General features: G+C 37.6%; 2 protein-coding genes across 2 annotated transcripts in view; both read left to right on the top strand.

Moving 5' to 3' along the window:
* Nucleotides 1-3,946, top strand: part of LOC146137598 (uncharacterized) — a 135,285-nt gene extending 131,339 nt beyond the window's left edge. Inside the window, exons 20-24 of the mRNA XM_083394393.1 lie at nucleotides 280-379; nucleotides 503-692; nucleotides 1,317-1,429; nucleotides 1,939-2,075; nucleotides 3,027-3,946. Coding sequence (XP_083250519.1) covers nucleotides 280-379; nucleotides 503-692; nucleotides 1,317-1,429; nucleotides 1,939-2,075; nucleotides 3,027-3,313 — 827 coding nt within the window. The 3' untranslated portion in view covers nucleotides 3,314-3,946. The remainder of the gene's footprint in view (nucleotides 1-279; nucleotides 380-502; nucleotides 693-1,316; nucleotides 1,430-1,938; nucleotides 2,076-3,026) is intronic.
* Nucleotides 3,947-8,476: 4,530 nt separating this feature from the next.
* On the top strand, nucleotides 8,477-10,414 carry LOC146137597 (uncharacterized). The gene is made up of 6 exons (XM_083394302.1): nucleotides 8,477-8,721; nucleotides 8,872-9,372; nucleotides 9,475-9,608; nucleotides 9,765-9,839; nucleotides 9,977-10,246; nucleotides 10,325-10,414. Exons 2-5 carry the CDS (start codon nucleotides 9,063-9,065, stop codon nucleotides 10,148-10,150), a joined length of 693 nt encoding a protein of 230 aa, XP_083250428.1. The 5' UTR covers nucleotides 8,477-8,721; nucleotides 8,872-9,062; the 3' UTR covers nucleotides 10,151-10,246; nucleotides 10,325-10,414.
* Nucleotides 10,415-14,744: the final 4,330 nt, after the last annotated feature.

Raw genomic sequence — 14,744 nt, 5'->3', positions numbered from 1 at the left:
AAATAATCATTTAAAAAAAACATTTCAAAATAATTAATAAAACCCTAGATTTGTGTAAACCACAACAATTTACACCAAAATATTCTTCGAATTTATCCCTACAATGCTTTTGGAACTGGATATTGTGTAGCAACAGTACTATTGGTTATATATACATAATGTTCTACGAAGGCATTGTTTATTAACCCTTTTCGGGTGGGTACAAACCTGTCCGCAGTTGTACCTTAACATTGAAGGGCTATTATTTCGTACTTTACTTATAAATCCCCTTTAAACCAGGCGATAGAGACCGGGTCAAGTGCTGGTATTGCAACGGAGGTTTGCAGAACTGGGACCCAGAGGACGAACCGTGGACAGAGCACGCCAAGTGGTTTCCAACGTAAGTTATGTTTAAAAACACACATAATGCATATTATCTTATGATATTTAAAAGCCACCTAAAACAATTGCAAATGATTTGCGACATACGAGAAGGTTAAAAGTTATTCTTGCATTTTGTCAGATGTGAATTTTTGCTGCAACGCAAAGGCCCCGACTTTGTTCACCGCATGGTTTCGATGTTTCCGAACCTGCCCAGGCCCCTCTTGAGGGGACCCTTCGACGTCCCACCTCCAGCCCCAGGGGCCAGGATCGCCTTCGGATCAAGCTCATCAAGGGCCCCATCCCCCCCACCGACCATTATTGACCCACAGGTTGTTTCTTTTATTAAGTTAGGAGGGTTAGAATACCCCGCTTGTTCTCGCTTGTATATTTAGTTGTAAGAGTTAGAGCAGTGTTTCGCAACCTTTTGTGGCTTGCAGCACCCTACAGAAATTATCAATGGTTCGCGGCACCCTGGCTCGAATTTTTGCTGAGTGTTTAACTGTAACGTTGCAAAAACGAGAATAAAACAGCACATTAACTGTGCAACAATGCACAAAAATTGTTTTAAGAAACTCATAGAGCAAAAATTGGAATCCTAAAGACCTTGAAATTTCTTGGCACCATTGAGCGTTAAAAATGGCACCCTAGGCCTAGAGTTCCGCGGCACCCCGGTTGAGAACCACTGAGTTAGAGTTTAAATAATGACAGGTTGCACTTATATTACACCAGGCATCATTTACTTAATGGAACCCTCCGACTTCCTTTTTCATTGGCGTAATGATATATTGAGAGAATTAAGGCTGATGTCTTATTAGTTGCAACTGTGTTATAAGGTAAAATAATAAATATGCCGTTTCACACTGATGAAATAATTGTTCCGTTACTTGCCGGCAGCTGGCAAAACGCGAAAAAAGCGATAACTTGCTTATCTAAAGTAAACGATTTTATTTCAGGCGGATTTGCGAAGGGAACGAGAAAAGTTAAGAAAAGCTTTGAATTCTGAGATCGTCAAAAATGCTTTGGACATGGGTTTTGACAGAAAAGTTGTTACGCGAGTGGTTAAAAGGTAACTTAAATGTAAACAACTGGAATGAGGATAAAACACTACATGAAACAAAATATTATTATTTGTGAACATATTTAAGCTGAGGCATATAATGTAATGCACACGCTTGTACCCAAGTTAATTTGAATTAGTAAAATTCTCTTTCAGGTCGTTTGGAAAAATAGAAAGTTAGGTCTCAATCCAAATCTTTGAAATATCAAGCCAAGTATTCAAATAGAAAAACAAAATAAGAAAATAAAAAACTAGCAAACTCGTACGATAATTTAATGAGTGATATTTTAATAAGAATAACAACATATAGCATATACGAATTGTTTTACGTGTTAAAAGTGCATTATAGGGTAATTATTTAGATTTTGTGGAGAAGTTATTTATTAAAAACACTCTAGTCGAAATTAAATAATTTTGCCCAAAAGACTTAAATAAGGAATACTAAATAATGAGTTAAGTGCACTTAATTCAAGTTATTGACTTGACTCATTACAACAGTATGTACTCTTTTATTGTAGAAGAATAAGCCATGCTGAAATGTACACGTCAGTCACCGATTTGGTTGATGCCGTCATCAATGACGAAGTTGTTGATGACGACGAAGAAGATGAAGATGAAATTATGACGTCACAAACAAACGTCACTAAAATGCCAGGTTTGCGGTCACTTGAAGTACTTTATATACTAAAATTTAAGACCTGACTTGGTGGCACCCTTTAGATTAGAGGATGTAATATGTTTTGTACGTAAAGGTCGTAGTAAAATAAACAACAAGAGTTGGCCATCCTTTACAACCTGACCTGGTGGCCGTGATTTGTTTTGTAGGCTATATATGATGCTTATCTAATAATTTTTGCAGGGACGTCTTCAAACGAACTTCAGTCGATTGCAATGGAAACGGAAGGTTAGTGGTTCAAATATAACTAAACTAATGTTGTTCGACAATATAACTTGCGGGTCAGTAGAATTTGTGCCTACTTGAATATTTTGCCTACGTAAAACTTCTATTCTTGTTACACCCAAAAATAAGAGTTAAAATCAGTTTGCAAAATTGTTTTATTTTATTAAAGAAACATGGTTTCGACCACCTATTCGGGCAATCTTCTTCAGGGAAATATATTATTTTTACACAGAATTAAAATTTATCTAGAATGAAATAAACCTGCCTAAATAAAATTGGTAGAAAACAAATGATTCTAAATGCACATCAACGGATAAAGGAGATTTGTCTTAACATCTAAACAAATTTATTTTCGTCTGCCGTTCGTCCTCATTTTCGTTAGCTCGATATTATCTAGCCCAGGGATTATTACACAGGTGCCCATCGACCCCTTGGGGTACGTGAACTAGTTTTATAGGGTTCGCGAAGGCCTAATTGAACTATTAGTGTATATATAAGCAATTTATTTTTCAACAAAATAGTATAGGCTATAGTTAAAAATAAACCGTTTTTGCACTAAATATACTTAGACTTCATTACATTTCAAATTTCTTAGACCGGAAACATCTCATTTTTAAAGTCTGTTTGAATTATGACGAAAATTTATGACGACTTCCCTAAAATTTCTTGCCTACACTGGTTCATACGAAGCAAAATAAAATTTAGGGGTCCGCGGTAAAAAAAAGTTTAGAATCCCTGCTCTAGCCCCTTTAGTAGTGCGTTCTGCTAACAAAAAATGTTCTTCCTGCGCAGAGCAATCGCCGTCGATGCAGGCGCGGATCCGCGAGCTCCAGGAAGAAAGAAAGTGCAAGATCTGCTTGGACAAGGATGCCGACATCGTGTTCGTTCCCTGCGGCCACCTCTGCAGTTGCGGAGATTGCGCCCAAGCGCTGCGCAAATGCCCGATGTGCCGCAAAAAAATCGAGAAGGGAATCCGCACCTACATGTCCTGAACGACGTAAATTAAACTGGGGTCGCAGACCTAAAGATAAATGCATGCGTTGTATGCCTTTAATGTTGTGCTGATTTTGTGATATTCATCTAACCGTAATTACTAGATACTGCTGTTGATTGCCTTTGCATGTAAATATACTGTCCGTATAGTTTTTGTGATAGGAAGTAATTAATTGTGACAAATACCCCTACTCTACGTCAGCCTTTCGGACGGCATCTTTAGTGTATAGCTTTATTATTACCATATTTTACTGACTATCACCACTTCAAATGACAATCGCTTAAACGCTAGCATGTGTCTATAACTGCTTTTCTATATACGTTAAATGATTATATATTTGTGATGAAAGATATTTAATCAATACTAGCAAACGTCGAGCTTCTTAAATGATCAAACGAAACCCGGTTTAGCATTATTCGAAAGTATGTCGCCACCGTCTTCAAAATGCCCATATCAAGGAATCAAGGATACAAGCAGGATGTAATCCATAGCCCGATTCTCTATAGGCTACCTGAACGCATTGCAACGTTAATTTTGCGATTATTTTATTATTGTGTGTATTTGGTGATCAGAGTTTGCAAAAATTAACGAATGGTTAAGTATGTGTTTGAGAATACAACGATTTTGCTGATTTTTTTGTCACTGGTTTAAAAGTTTAGCCCCACAGCGTGGTTGAAAAATACCTTGTAAATGTGTTTGAAAGAATAAAATGTAAAGCACTTATAGGCTGTGTCTTGCTTTGTATCCAGAACTTGGTGCAATATTTAAGGAGGACAGTAAAGCTACAAAACTTCAAAGATTAAGAAATGTAATAAGTCAATTTTTCGCGCCTTCAACGCATTGAATCGTAAAGTACTTGTTTGGCTAAAGGCTGTATTGAATATTCTATCATGTGTCTGTTGTCGATTGACATATATTTTGTGGGTTCGCGCCGATTTTTTTTTAGCTCTGTTACTGTGCCGCCTGTGAAAAAAGGTTGTGGAGCACTAATTGGACAGAGGCAGCTATTGGCGCAATAAATCTTATAAAAAAATTATTAGTTGACCTGTATTTCAAACATGGAAAAATTGGAACACTATAACCATGATGTTTGCTGTTATATTGGCTGTACTATTCACGATCCTTAGGGGCCATGATTGGTTTGGGGTAATAATAAAGCCAGATTGGTAAATTTTGACTGTTTACTGTCCTTACTCTGTCTTCACAAAAGCACACGTTTATCTATGGAGGCGATTTTTACCAACACCAAAAAACAGGCAATATTGCAAAAAAGAATGAATGTAACTGGTTTGCACTGCTTAATGCAAACAATTGGCCGACATCCCTATAAATTACTGAAGCCTAGTTACGCCTGAAACCGGAATGTCAGTAAACATGGAATTAGATTAAACTTAAATTAAGATATTAATGCGATTCCCAAAGTTCAAAGTATTCTTGCAAAAATATTTCAGCTGCCCTACTGCCTAGAAAAATCCCAATACCACACTGTACCTTAAAATGCACATTGTTACATCACAAAGTCACAATGGCAGGTTTGGCCTCAATTTTTTAGTCAAGTTTGAGAACTTTTAAGAGGAGAGATAGAAAGACGTGTTTTAGAGAGTTGTTGCAAAAGCGATTATTGTCAGATTGAAAGCGATTTTGAAGATTCTGCTGTATTACAGTGCCATCTGGTTCGACAAAAATGAATTCACAGGTAAAGGAGTTTCTTCTTCACAAAGAGAGAAGAATTTGTGCGGATCATGGGTACAAAGTGGATAATAAATACTTAGGAGGTGGAGCCACAGGTAGAGTATTTTTGGCCCGTCCTACTAAGAAGAAGATCAAATCCTCCGAGAAGTTGATGTTGGTCAAGAAGAGAAATGAGCAACTTAAGGTTAGCAAATGTTTATTGTGTATTTTCACTAGTTACCGTCCACAGTGGAAAGTATGGCAAGTGCAACCGTGATTTTTTTTCAACCTTTTAAAAGTGCACCCTGAAAAAATTCTGAACTGCACCCCAAATATGTAAAACGCATGTGCGTCAGACGTTTACAGTGCAATAAAGGAATCGGAAAATCATAAAGTGCACCAGGAAAATCGAAAATGCACCCGAGGTGTACTTTTTTGACCTTTGTTACACCCGGTCACCTGGATTTTTTCGGCCGTGCACCCGCGAGATCTCGTCGAAATCTGCCATATTTTCCAGACTGGGTTACCGTACATGATTTAAACAGCTGTATTTTTTTTAAGAATAATACAGGCAAATTAGGTAAGCAAATACCTAATATTTTCATATATTTTCCGGGCGAAATAGGAAATTGCAACAAGTGCTTTGGACTTCCAAACGTTGTATGTATAACATATGTGTGAAAACAATTAGTGGTAACTTACGCGAAACTGCATTGAAAATTTCACTCGCCATTCGGCGAGTGTATAGAATCTCCAGACAGGACTTACTGGACGAAATATCACTCCCGTTAAATGTTAGGCGGTCATGTGTAAATTTACGTCCTATCTAACTGTTTTCACCATATTGAATGCTTAGCACCTTTTACCACGTTTGGTTTGCTTTTGCAATCTTTCACATGCGAGTATCGTTAGCAATTGACGCAAGAATTGGCCTTTAATTTTTGGCGTTTGAGATAATTGTCGCAGAACATCAGAATTAGGTCAAAAAGCTTGATTTATCCATTAATTGGCTTTTTGTGTTTTTCTCAAAAAGCCTGATTACAACGACCGATTTTTGCCTAAGGCACCCGCCAGTCTGGCAAATAAAGTCAATCAGCACTTGGCCAAAAGTAAATTTCTCAACCTTTGCTAGTTAAGTCACTTACTAAACAAGTCGCATTGGCTTTCAGGTGAATCTGTTGGATGTGTTCGTTGCAAGCAAGCGAATATTTATGGTGATGGAGTTCGCGGCCAGAGGCGACCTTCGGCAAACTTTCAAGGAGCACATTTGCAGAAATCCAAAGAGAAGGAGATATTTAGAAGAACAACTTGCCGCTCGATATTTCATGGAAATTGCGAAAGGCGTCCAACAACTGCACACGAATAACATTGCACACAGGTAAAACACTTTGTACGACTGATTTATTTGTGTTGTTAGTAAATAAATATTTATTTTGAATTTAAAATATGCTACCTACACTTTTGTTTGGGCTTTAATATTGATTCTACACGCCAAACTAGAACTGCCATTCACTATGCTCCAAATGTAGCAATTCGTTTTACACCGAAAGCGCATATTCGTTTGCAAACAAAATAATGTGTCTGATTAATAATACAATATAACTAAAAATTGTATAGTATATAGTAAACTGAAACACTTTTTATTGTTGAAACATTTTAGTAGCTATATAACAAATATCCCATCAACAAAAAGCTTATAAAAAGACTCGTGTTTTTGATTCAGTGTAGTCTACTAGCAAACAGATATAAAAAAAAACATAACTCTACGGTTGTTTATAATTTTACAGATTATTTCATCTATTTTATATTTTAGCTATATAATTTTGAGCTTATATTCGCGTTTGTTTTAGCACAGAATCTGGGAATGCTTTTTTTATACGGCAACACTTTATTGAGTTGTTCTCAAGTTTAGGAAATCGACTTCATTGCTGTTTTACTAACATGCGATTTATTTTTGTTATCGTTTTTTTTAATTTAGAAACGCTTGATACTGTTGTTTGTTACCTACCGTTCCCTTGTATTATTTATAGGGATTTGAAACTGGACAACATACTTGTGACAGGCGACGGACAAGTAAAAATATGCGATCTTGGGTTTTCCGTCGCTGCCCCGAACAAACCTAATAGTCGACAAAGCCTACTTTCCACTACGAATTGCGGCACCCGTGGTTACGTGGCTCCCGAGGTTTCGAAAAGACATGAAAAGCCTTACAACCCATTCCATGCTGATGTGTGGAGCATGTACGTATTAAAAACACCTAATAGTTTTAGAAAATTTCAAAATTAACATCACAAAATTCAGATATATTGATCAATAATGTTTTGAATGTTTTAAGAACAAGATATCAATTATGGTATTCACCTTTGTTGATATTTTTAGGGGAGTTATTCTTTTTTTAATGACAAATGGGTATCTGCCATTTGACGGAAATACTACAGACGTAATCTATCAGAAGATTTCAGATTCCGAGGGTCAACCGCTGCCTTTTCGTAAACGTCTTTCACTTGGTAAGCAAGTTTGATAAAACCAACATTTCTACTTTATTTGGCATTTAACAGGATTTTTAAACAGGCTGTAGAGAGTTACTGAATCGCTTGCTGGAAAGAAATTCAGAAGACAGGCCGACAGTTGACGAAATTGTACGAGATCCGTGGTTAGCGCAACACACACTTTCCAGGGTAAGTTTGTTTGTGAACTAGATTTGATTAACCGTGGAGAATTTCTTACACAATAACATTGCGTTCCAGGAATCTCCGCCGAATACGGAGCACCTGACTGCTGTTTCTGGCAATTCAGGTTCGTGTTAAATATTCAACGTGATTTAAATATATGCATTTTGTTTGCGAATTAAGAATCCTCTCTCGCTTTCTCAGTTTACAAGTTTCAGTCGACCTACGTCAGCCACTACCTGTGGCAACGCATGATGCTGCTGGACGAGCGTCGTAAGTTTCTCCTCGGAGCGGGAAACAGTCCGGAGGACCTTCGGGATGCCGGAATCCTGGTCGCGCTTCCGTTGGAAGACACGGGTGGAATGCGCGTCACCGAAGTCTGGAGGTTGGAAGAAAACGAGCTGCGCAAGTCTGACGTCATCCCCGATCCTTTCAAGAGGAAACAGGATCGGAAGAGCGAAGTCCTCCAGGATCCCTGGACTTGGTCTCCGGATGTTGAAGAGCCGACCCTCGGCATTCGCTGCGTGGAGCGAGTTGTTACGGAGTCGCCGTCGTATGGCGGGAATTCATGGAAAAAGGAATAACACCTAAAGGCTACTTGGCGAACTGCATGGTACATTGCAACACAGTTGATCTCGCCGAAAAGCCTCGGAGCCCAAAGGAGCCTTTTCCTAAACGCGATAAAGCTGCCGAGAGGAAAGCCAAGTTTGCCGCTGTTCGCCAAAGCTTGCTCGGTTTTCGTCCTAGGAATAGCAGTGACGAAGCTGATTCTTTAACAAACGGAAGCGGCAAAATAAATTTGGAAAAGTCAGCGGTTTCTTACGATGCTTCTGCAGCACATACTCCCATAAAGAATACATATAAGGTGCCATTGATTGTTTATTTTATCATTTTTCAGTATTTTTATTTTTTACTTTATGTTGGTTTTTAAATAATATACATTTTTCGATTGTAAACAAACCTGAAGCCATAGACAACTTGAAAGAACAAATCGACAATCGTAAAAAAGGAAAGAAGAATCAAAATTCTGAAATAGTTCAAGTTGATGAAAAGCTATACTCTAAAGGTATATGCGTTGTATGTTGGTTAAAAGTATTCTAAATAAGCATCAATTTTTTTGTGTTTTTAAGCTTTTAAAGATCTTGAATTTAACAACGTTATCGCTAAATGCTATATAATTAACACATTTTTAACGTCTATTATATGTTTTGTCAAGGCTTACCTTTCTGTTATATGTTGACACGTCTCGTCGTTTTCTGTTGAGTGGCAGGTTTCAGTCAAATCGGCAGACTGCAATTCACTCATTTGTTCTGTCTTGTCTGTTTGTCTCATATTGTCTTGTGGTTATCACCTAACCTCTTCGATCAGCTAAGTATCCCAAATCTGCAAGAGGCGAACAGACCTAACATGCGTTTTATTGCAGATAGAGCCGAGAAACTACAAAAACAAAATGAGGGAGAAAAAGCACTTCGGTCACCGACGTTACATGACTCAAAGGAGCAGATTAAGATTTCAGATGGACAAAAATCTGAGGTTTCCACCATCAAGATGAATAGCGGCCAAAGCGTTAGAGATAATCAAGGTTCCCAATTTAAAGATAAACCTGAGAAAAAAGTTCGCAGCAAAACTTCCAAAGTAAGAAATGAAGTAGCAAAATACACCGAAGCAGGAAAGCGAAATAGAGTTGATGTGCAAGTTTGTGAGACGTTTCCAGAAGGTAAATATATTATACTTTAGGATATATCGTTAACCCTGAGTTTTAACATCAAACAAACATTAAGTTGAATGAATTTAAAAATCTTCTAACAAACAATTTCAGAAAATCCTTCTGTCAAATTTTCGAGGCAGAAAATAAAAGAAGACCTTACAATGAAGCCAGTTAATTCGTATGTACATCAGGCCGTGTTGGAGCAGTTAAGCAAATCTGGCTCTGATGATTCCAAATTAACAAAGGTAAAACAGCGATTTGTATTTATTATTTCTTGGATTTGTAACGCTAATTTAAATCGGCAAGAATTTTGACTAAAAAAATTGGAGAAGGATTTGTTTATCTTATCTGTAGAGTTAACTATCCATGTCTTGATTATAAAAAACGTTTTACTTTTTCAGTGCCGGCCACATTTATTTCAGCTAGCGAGAAGAAATAATCCCCTTTTAACTGACGCACTACAAAAGGTAAATAAGGTAAAATTTGCAAATTGAGTTTGTTATAGTGTTGCAAAGAAACGAATTTTTGTTTGAATAATAAAGCAACCCAAATTAAACGAACGATATTTTATTTGTTTTTTTCAATATGACAACAAGCTTATATGCATTAACAGCACTTTGAACGGAACGAATTGCAAAAGCTTGAAAAAAGTGTTGAGAAAGCCGAACAACCTTTCCAAGTCAAAAACATAAAGGTCGAAAACAACTCGAACCAAATGAAGTACAGCCAAGCAAAACTGCTTAAGGTGCATTTTATTTCTTCCTTTTGTTATCAAGTTTTCAGTTGACGTAAAAATTCGTACTTATTTTACAGATGTTGAAACGAGTTGATTTGCAGAAGCTTGAGTGTGTGACGAAAATCTCGAATACTTTCATCGTCGTGGGTAAGTTACAAAGTCATTCTTCTTGTTATAAAGAAATGCTAATTGGTATGTAGTAAAATATATTATTCTTTATTAAAGAACGACAAGACCCTGCAAAGCCATCCCGAGTGTACGCCAAGTTAAAAGAAAGGCTTCTGAAAGCTAGAGCACGTATCCGAAGTTTGGTCGGTAAGTTTCTCTCTCATTTTCTGCACGTTATAAGCCCATAATAGATTTTTTTAAACTGCTTAGTAAAACATGGAAAAGTATAAACTTTTTTCTTGAAATACAAGAAATATATATTTCGTCATACAAACAGGCATTATTATTTTCTGTAGAAAAAACAAACTTGTTGTAAAATCATTGTGACGTGCTTGTAACAACTCAATATAAACTATAGATATTGTTACGTCACAGATGGGACAATCGGTGCCCCGTTCACCCTGGTGTCGTTGATCCCTCGTTAAAGAAACAATTTTGCGACCCATCAAAAACAACTCAACAAACGTTATCGGTAGGTTCCCTTAAATATCAATGTTTTCACGAAGCCAACTTTAAAACAAATACATATTTCTGTGTGATCTTTAAAAATGTATCTCTGGGTTAAATTATCTTTTGTCAATAAAGTATAATTCCTTTTTTAATTATTTAGAAAATACGAGTACATCTTCACTAAACCATGTATCTTGTTATTCTGCCCTTCATTTTTGTCTTTTTCACAATGTGTAATAGTTAACACAACGTATAATGGTATACTTCACCTTTTTTTACATTCCCACAGAACAACCAACTCCAGTCGCCGAAACCATGTCCATCTGTAATCCGACGTCCATTTGTCGCTGCAATGGCAAATAATAAGCAAAGGGTCAAAAAGAAAGGACAAAGCGTTGCTGAACCCGACTTAGCGCGACCAAGAGCGCCAGAGCAGCCAAGACAGAATACAAATATATCAACAGCGCGCAAAACAAGGATTCTTCGCGAAGGTCGCCACAAAAACGCAACTCAGAGAACGAAGCTCGGATTGCACAAAGAACGTGTTTTCATCCACAGATATGGCTGAAAAAATTTACGCCCCTCGCCCGCCAGAGAAAGACAATAGTGCATCAGCGCAAATGAATCGACGAAAAAGCAAGTCGCTAGCGGTGAACACTTGCGACAAGGAGGTCAAATATCGAGCAACTTTAACTCACAGTGGAAACTTCACGCCTCAAATGCCGAAGAGGGTCGCAACACTGAAAACATTTCGCACAGCAAGATTACAACACGAAATAGCAAGCAAACATCTAACGGGGACAAATCTCAAGCAACGTCAACTTACGACGGACAACAGCCTTCTCTATCGTGCCTGTGTTAGTTGTTCATTTAGTTTTTTGGCTGTTGTATCGTCCCCGCTCCATTCCGTTGCATTGTTATATTTTTGTTTCTGTTTGTTATACCCTTGTTCGTGTTTTATTGTATTGTTATCATTGTATTGTATTTAGTTATCATTGTAATTATTGTATTGTATGGCAAAGGTGCCATTCACAAATTGTGCCCCTTCTGTCGCTTGTTTTGCACCGTTGCCCTTTTGTTTTTTGCTGTTTGTTTGTACCTCTTTTTGTTTTGTTTTTCTACAAAGGTTGTTCACTGTTATAGCAGCCACTAATGTGGCCAAAATTATGTTGTTTCATTGTATTTAAATTTGTTTTTTAATGATTTAAATTGCCGTATACCTGTACATGTATTCTGATTATATTGCGGTCAGGGAGCGGCTGACTTTGATGACCTAACGGTCTTTCGCTGCTCCCTGGGAATCTACTTCCCTAACAATAAACATATCTATCTATCTATATATCTATCTATCTAGCTAACCTCGAATGCCAACGAAGGTTGCAACACTGGAAACATTTCGCACAACAAGTGCGGCCACGAACAGGACCAAGCCTTGTTCAGTTTCAAATCCACCTGAAGAAACCCCATGTAAACTAGAGCCACCGCAAGCTGGGAATTCGCCCGGAGTGAGAAGGGCCTTCGGCCCGTGCGTCCGCAGAGAACGAAGCCCGACCAATTCCGCAAAGCTCGTGTTGTCAAATCGAGCGAAACGGAGCGACCCGAGCTAAACGATTTGAAGGCCAGGGTCGAGGTTGTGAAAGGCAAGCCGCCCGCTGACCCAAAGCACAGGAGGTCGGCCATCTTGCAGCGAAGATCCAAGTGACGTTCTACTACTCTTTTTCCACTCTTAACGACTCATGGACGACGTATTTGATTAAATGAACAAACCACTTGACGGATTGGCCAGATAACATTCTAAACCCGCGTTTATGCAATATTTATCGCCCTTTTATCCTGTTGTAACTTTTTATTTTACTGCACTATTGTTTTCATTCTTCCGGTTTAAAATGACGTATTACTTTTTAATGACCTATTTCCTATTTTTTCTTATTTTTCAAAAACAACCAATAAAAATTATTAGTTATATCTTTGTGCGGTTCATTTTCAAAATGGCAGCTATGTGCACAAATGCCTCAGCGCATACGAATAGGTAGACTTGTTTCAGACCAAAACTTTTGGTTGCTTTAAAAGTATAGAAGGTGACTTAATTGCAAAAAGAAAATCAATAGGTATACAAGGCTTTTATTGAAAGCTAACATTTACATTGCCAAAACAGACACACGTTAAAAAAATCACTCAAAATCATAATTTGCAACATCAAAACAGTACCACAATTTATGCGGCCAGCGTGCGCTAAGCTCATAAAGTCAACCCAAAAGAAAATCCTTTAACGTACGTACTAATACTGAACTTTTGAAAAGTAAGTGTTAATTTAGAGCAGGAGTCGGCAACTTTTTTCTAGTCGCGGGCTAAAACCAAACTGAGAAAGGTCTTTGCGGGCCGCACAACATATGTTAACTGAGATTTCGTGTTGTTACAATTTTAAAACAACTGTAAATTAGGCGAGCCGCGGATTTGATTGCATTTTAAAAAACGTGCTTAATTACATTTAGGGAGGTACAGTGTTGGCACAAAGCGCAAAAAAGCGTTTGCTTGGTTTAAAATTCGACTCCATACGTCGTCATCCAAACTATTAATGCAAAAATGTAATAAAATTACTTTGAAAAAACGCGATAATTTAACAGTTAATCTATTTTGGTGTTTGTTATGCATTGAAATCCGGGAACACCTAGTGAGCGAAACGAGTGCGATTTTTTTTTTTGGTATAACTTTTCTTTTAAATTTCTTTGGAGTTTTTATTACATTTTCACAAAAATAAAAGTTAAAAAATTTATGTCCAATATTTTTAATACGTTTTCTGATTGTCCGCGACGCACTTGGCAGCCTTCCACGGCGCAACGGTAAAGAAGCGCTGGTCTAGTTAAAAAACAGCATCAGAACGTGAATAAAAACGGACGTGGAAAGAACATTCGCCGAAAATTTTTCGCATTTATGTAGTTAAAATAGTCAAAAAATATTAGAAATGGACTCGTGTCCAGTTTGTCCAAGAGGCGGCGGGCCGGATCCGTCCCGCAGGCCGTAGGTTGCCGACCCCTGATTTAAAGTGATGCGAAAAATCACCTGCGGATTCTTGCCTTTTCATGTATATTCAGTGAAGTGGGAACAGGCGTCTGCCATTTTTGCCTAAAACACGACAGGATCATTTAGAATTTAATCGGAATTAAGGTTTTACTTCTTTTGCTATAAAAACCCTTTTTTGTACCCGTTTTTACCATATTTTTGTTCTTTTGAAGAAATCTATTCAACAGAATATAGCGCTATAAATATCTACTATAACAGCGCCGTGTGCCAAGTACACTCACGGTGAGTAATTTCATTTAAATTAGACCAGCGTAGATAACGACAAACCCGCGGCTCTTCAGCGACACACATACACACCTCAAATGACGATAAGAAACATGGGAATATGTATCTACGACAGCCAAGGACAACGTTTACCACGTTTTATATCAACTGTTTACAACTCAGGACAAGAATTTGCATTATTTTTACAATGGTATTGTATGGGTTTTTGATCCAAGATGATTTTAAAAGTACATAACAACAAAGTAAAATATGTTTAAAAGTTTAAAATTTCACTTTGATCATTGCATACGTTGACAAAAATTGCCTTGCCGCTCGTTTCTCGTGGCAATACTATATTTAGGCCTAATATTATAATTTTTTAGTCAACCCCGTCTGTCTGAAAGAGAAAAAAATCGATTTGCAACCCTTGCTGAAACGCGTTATATATGAACTAGGTGGCGTAAGCGCTTAACTGTACAAAATAGGCGAAATACATTTTCGGAGAACATGCCTTGTGTTCGCACTACTAGGTCCGCCCGCAAATTGTCAATGAGAACTGCAGAGTCAAGATAATTTTAACTTGTGCCCACCATTAGTGATCTACAGACCTCACTCACTTTTGATTCCCGAAATTGTCGCCGACACGGCAAGCTGTTTTTGAGTAATGTCAGTTGCCTGCTCCCTTTCTCTATGAATTTTAGTATCAACGGCGCATTGCACTAATGTAAGTGGCGCACAATAT

The sequence above is a fragment of the Ascidiella aspersa genome, chromosome 7 (genome assembly GCF_963924565.1).
Source record: "Ascidiella aspersa chromosome 7, kaAscAspe10.2, whole genome shotgun sequence".
Classification (NCBI taxonomy): domain Eukaryota; kingdom Metazoa; phylum Chordata; class Ascidiacea; order Phlebobranchia; family Ascidiidae; genus Ascidiella; species Ascidiella aspersa.
The sequence above is the reverse complement of the archived record's forward strand: the minus strand, read 5'-3'. Positions and strand labels throughout refer to the sequence as shown.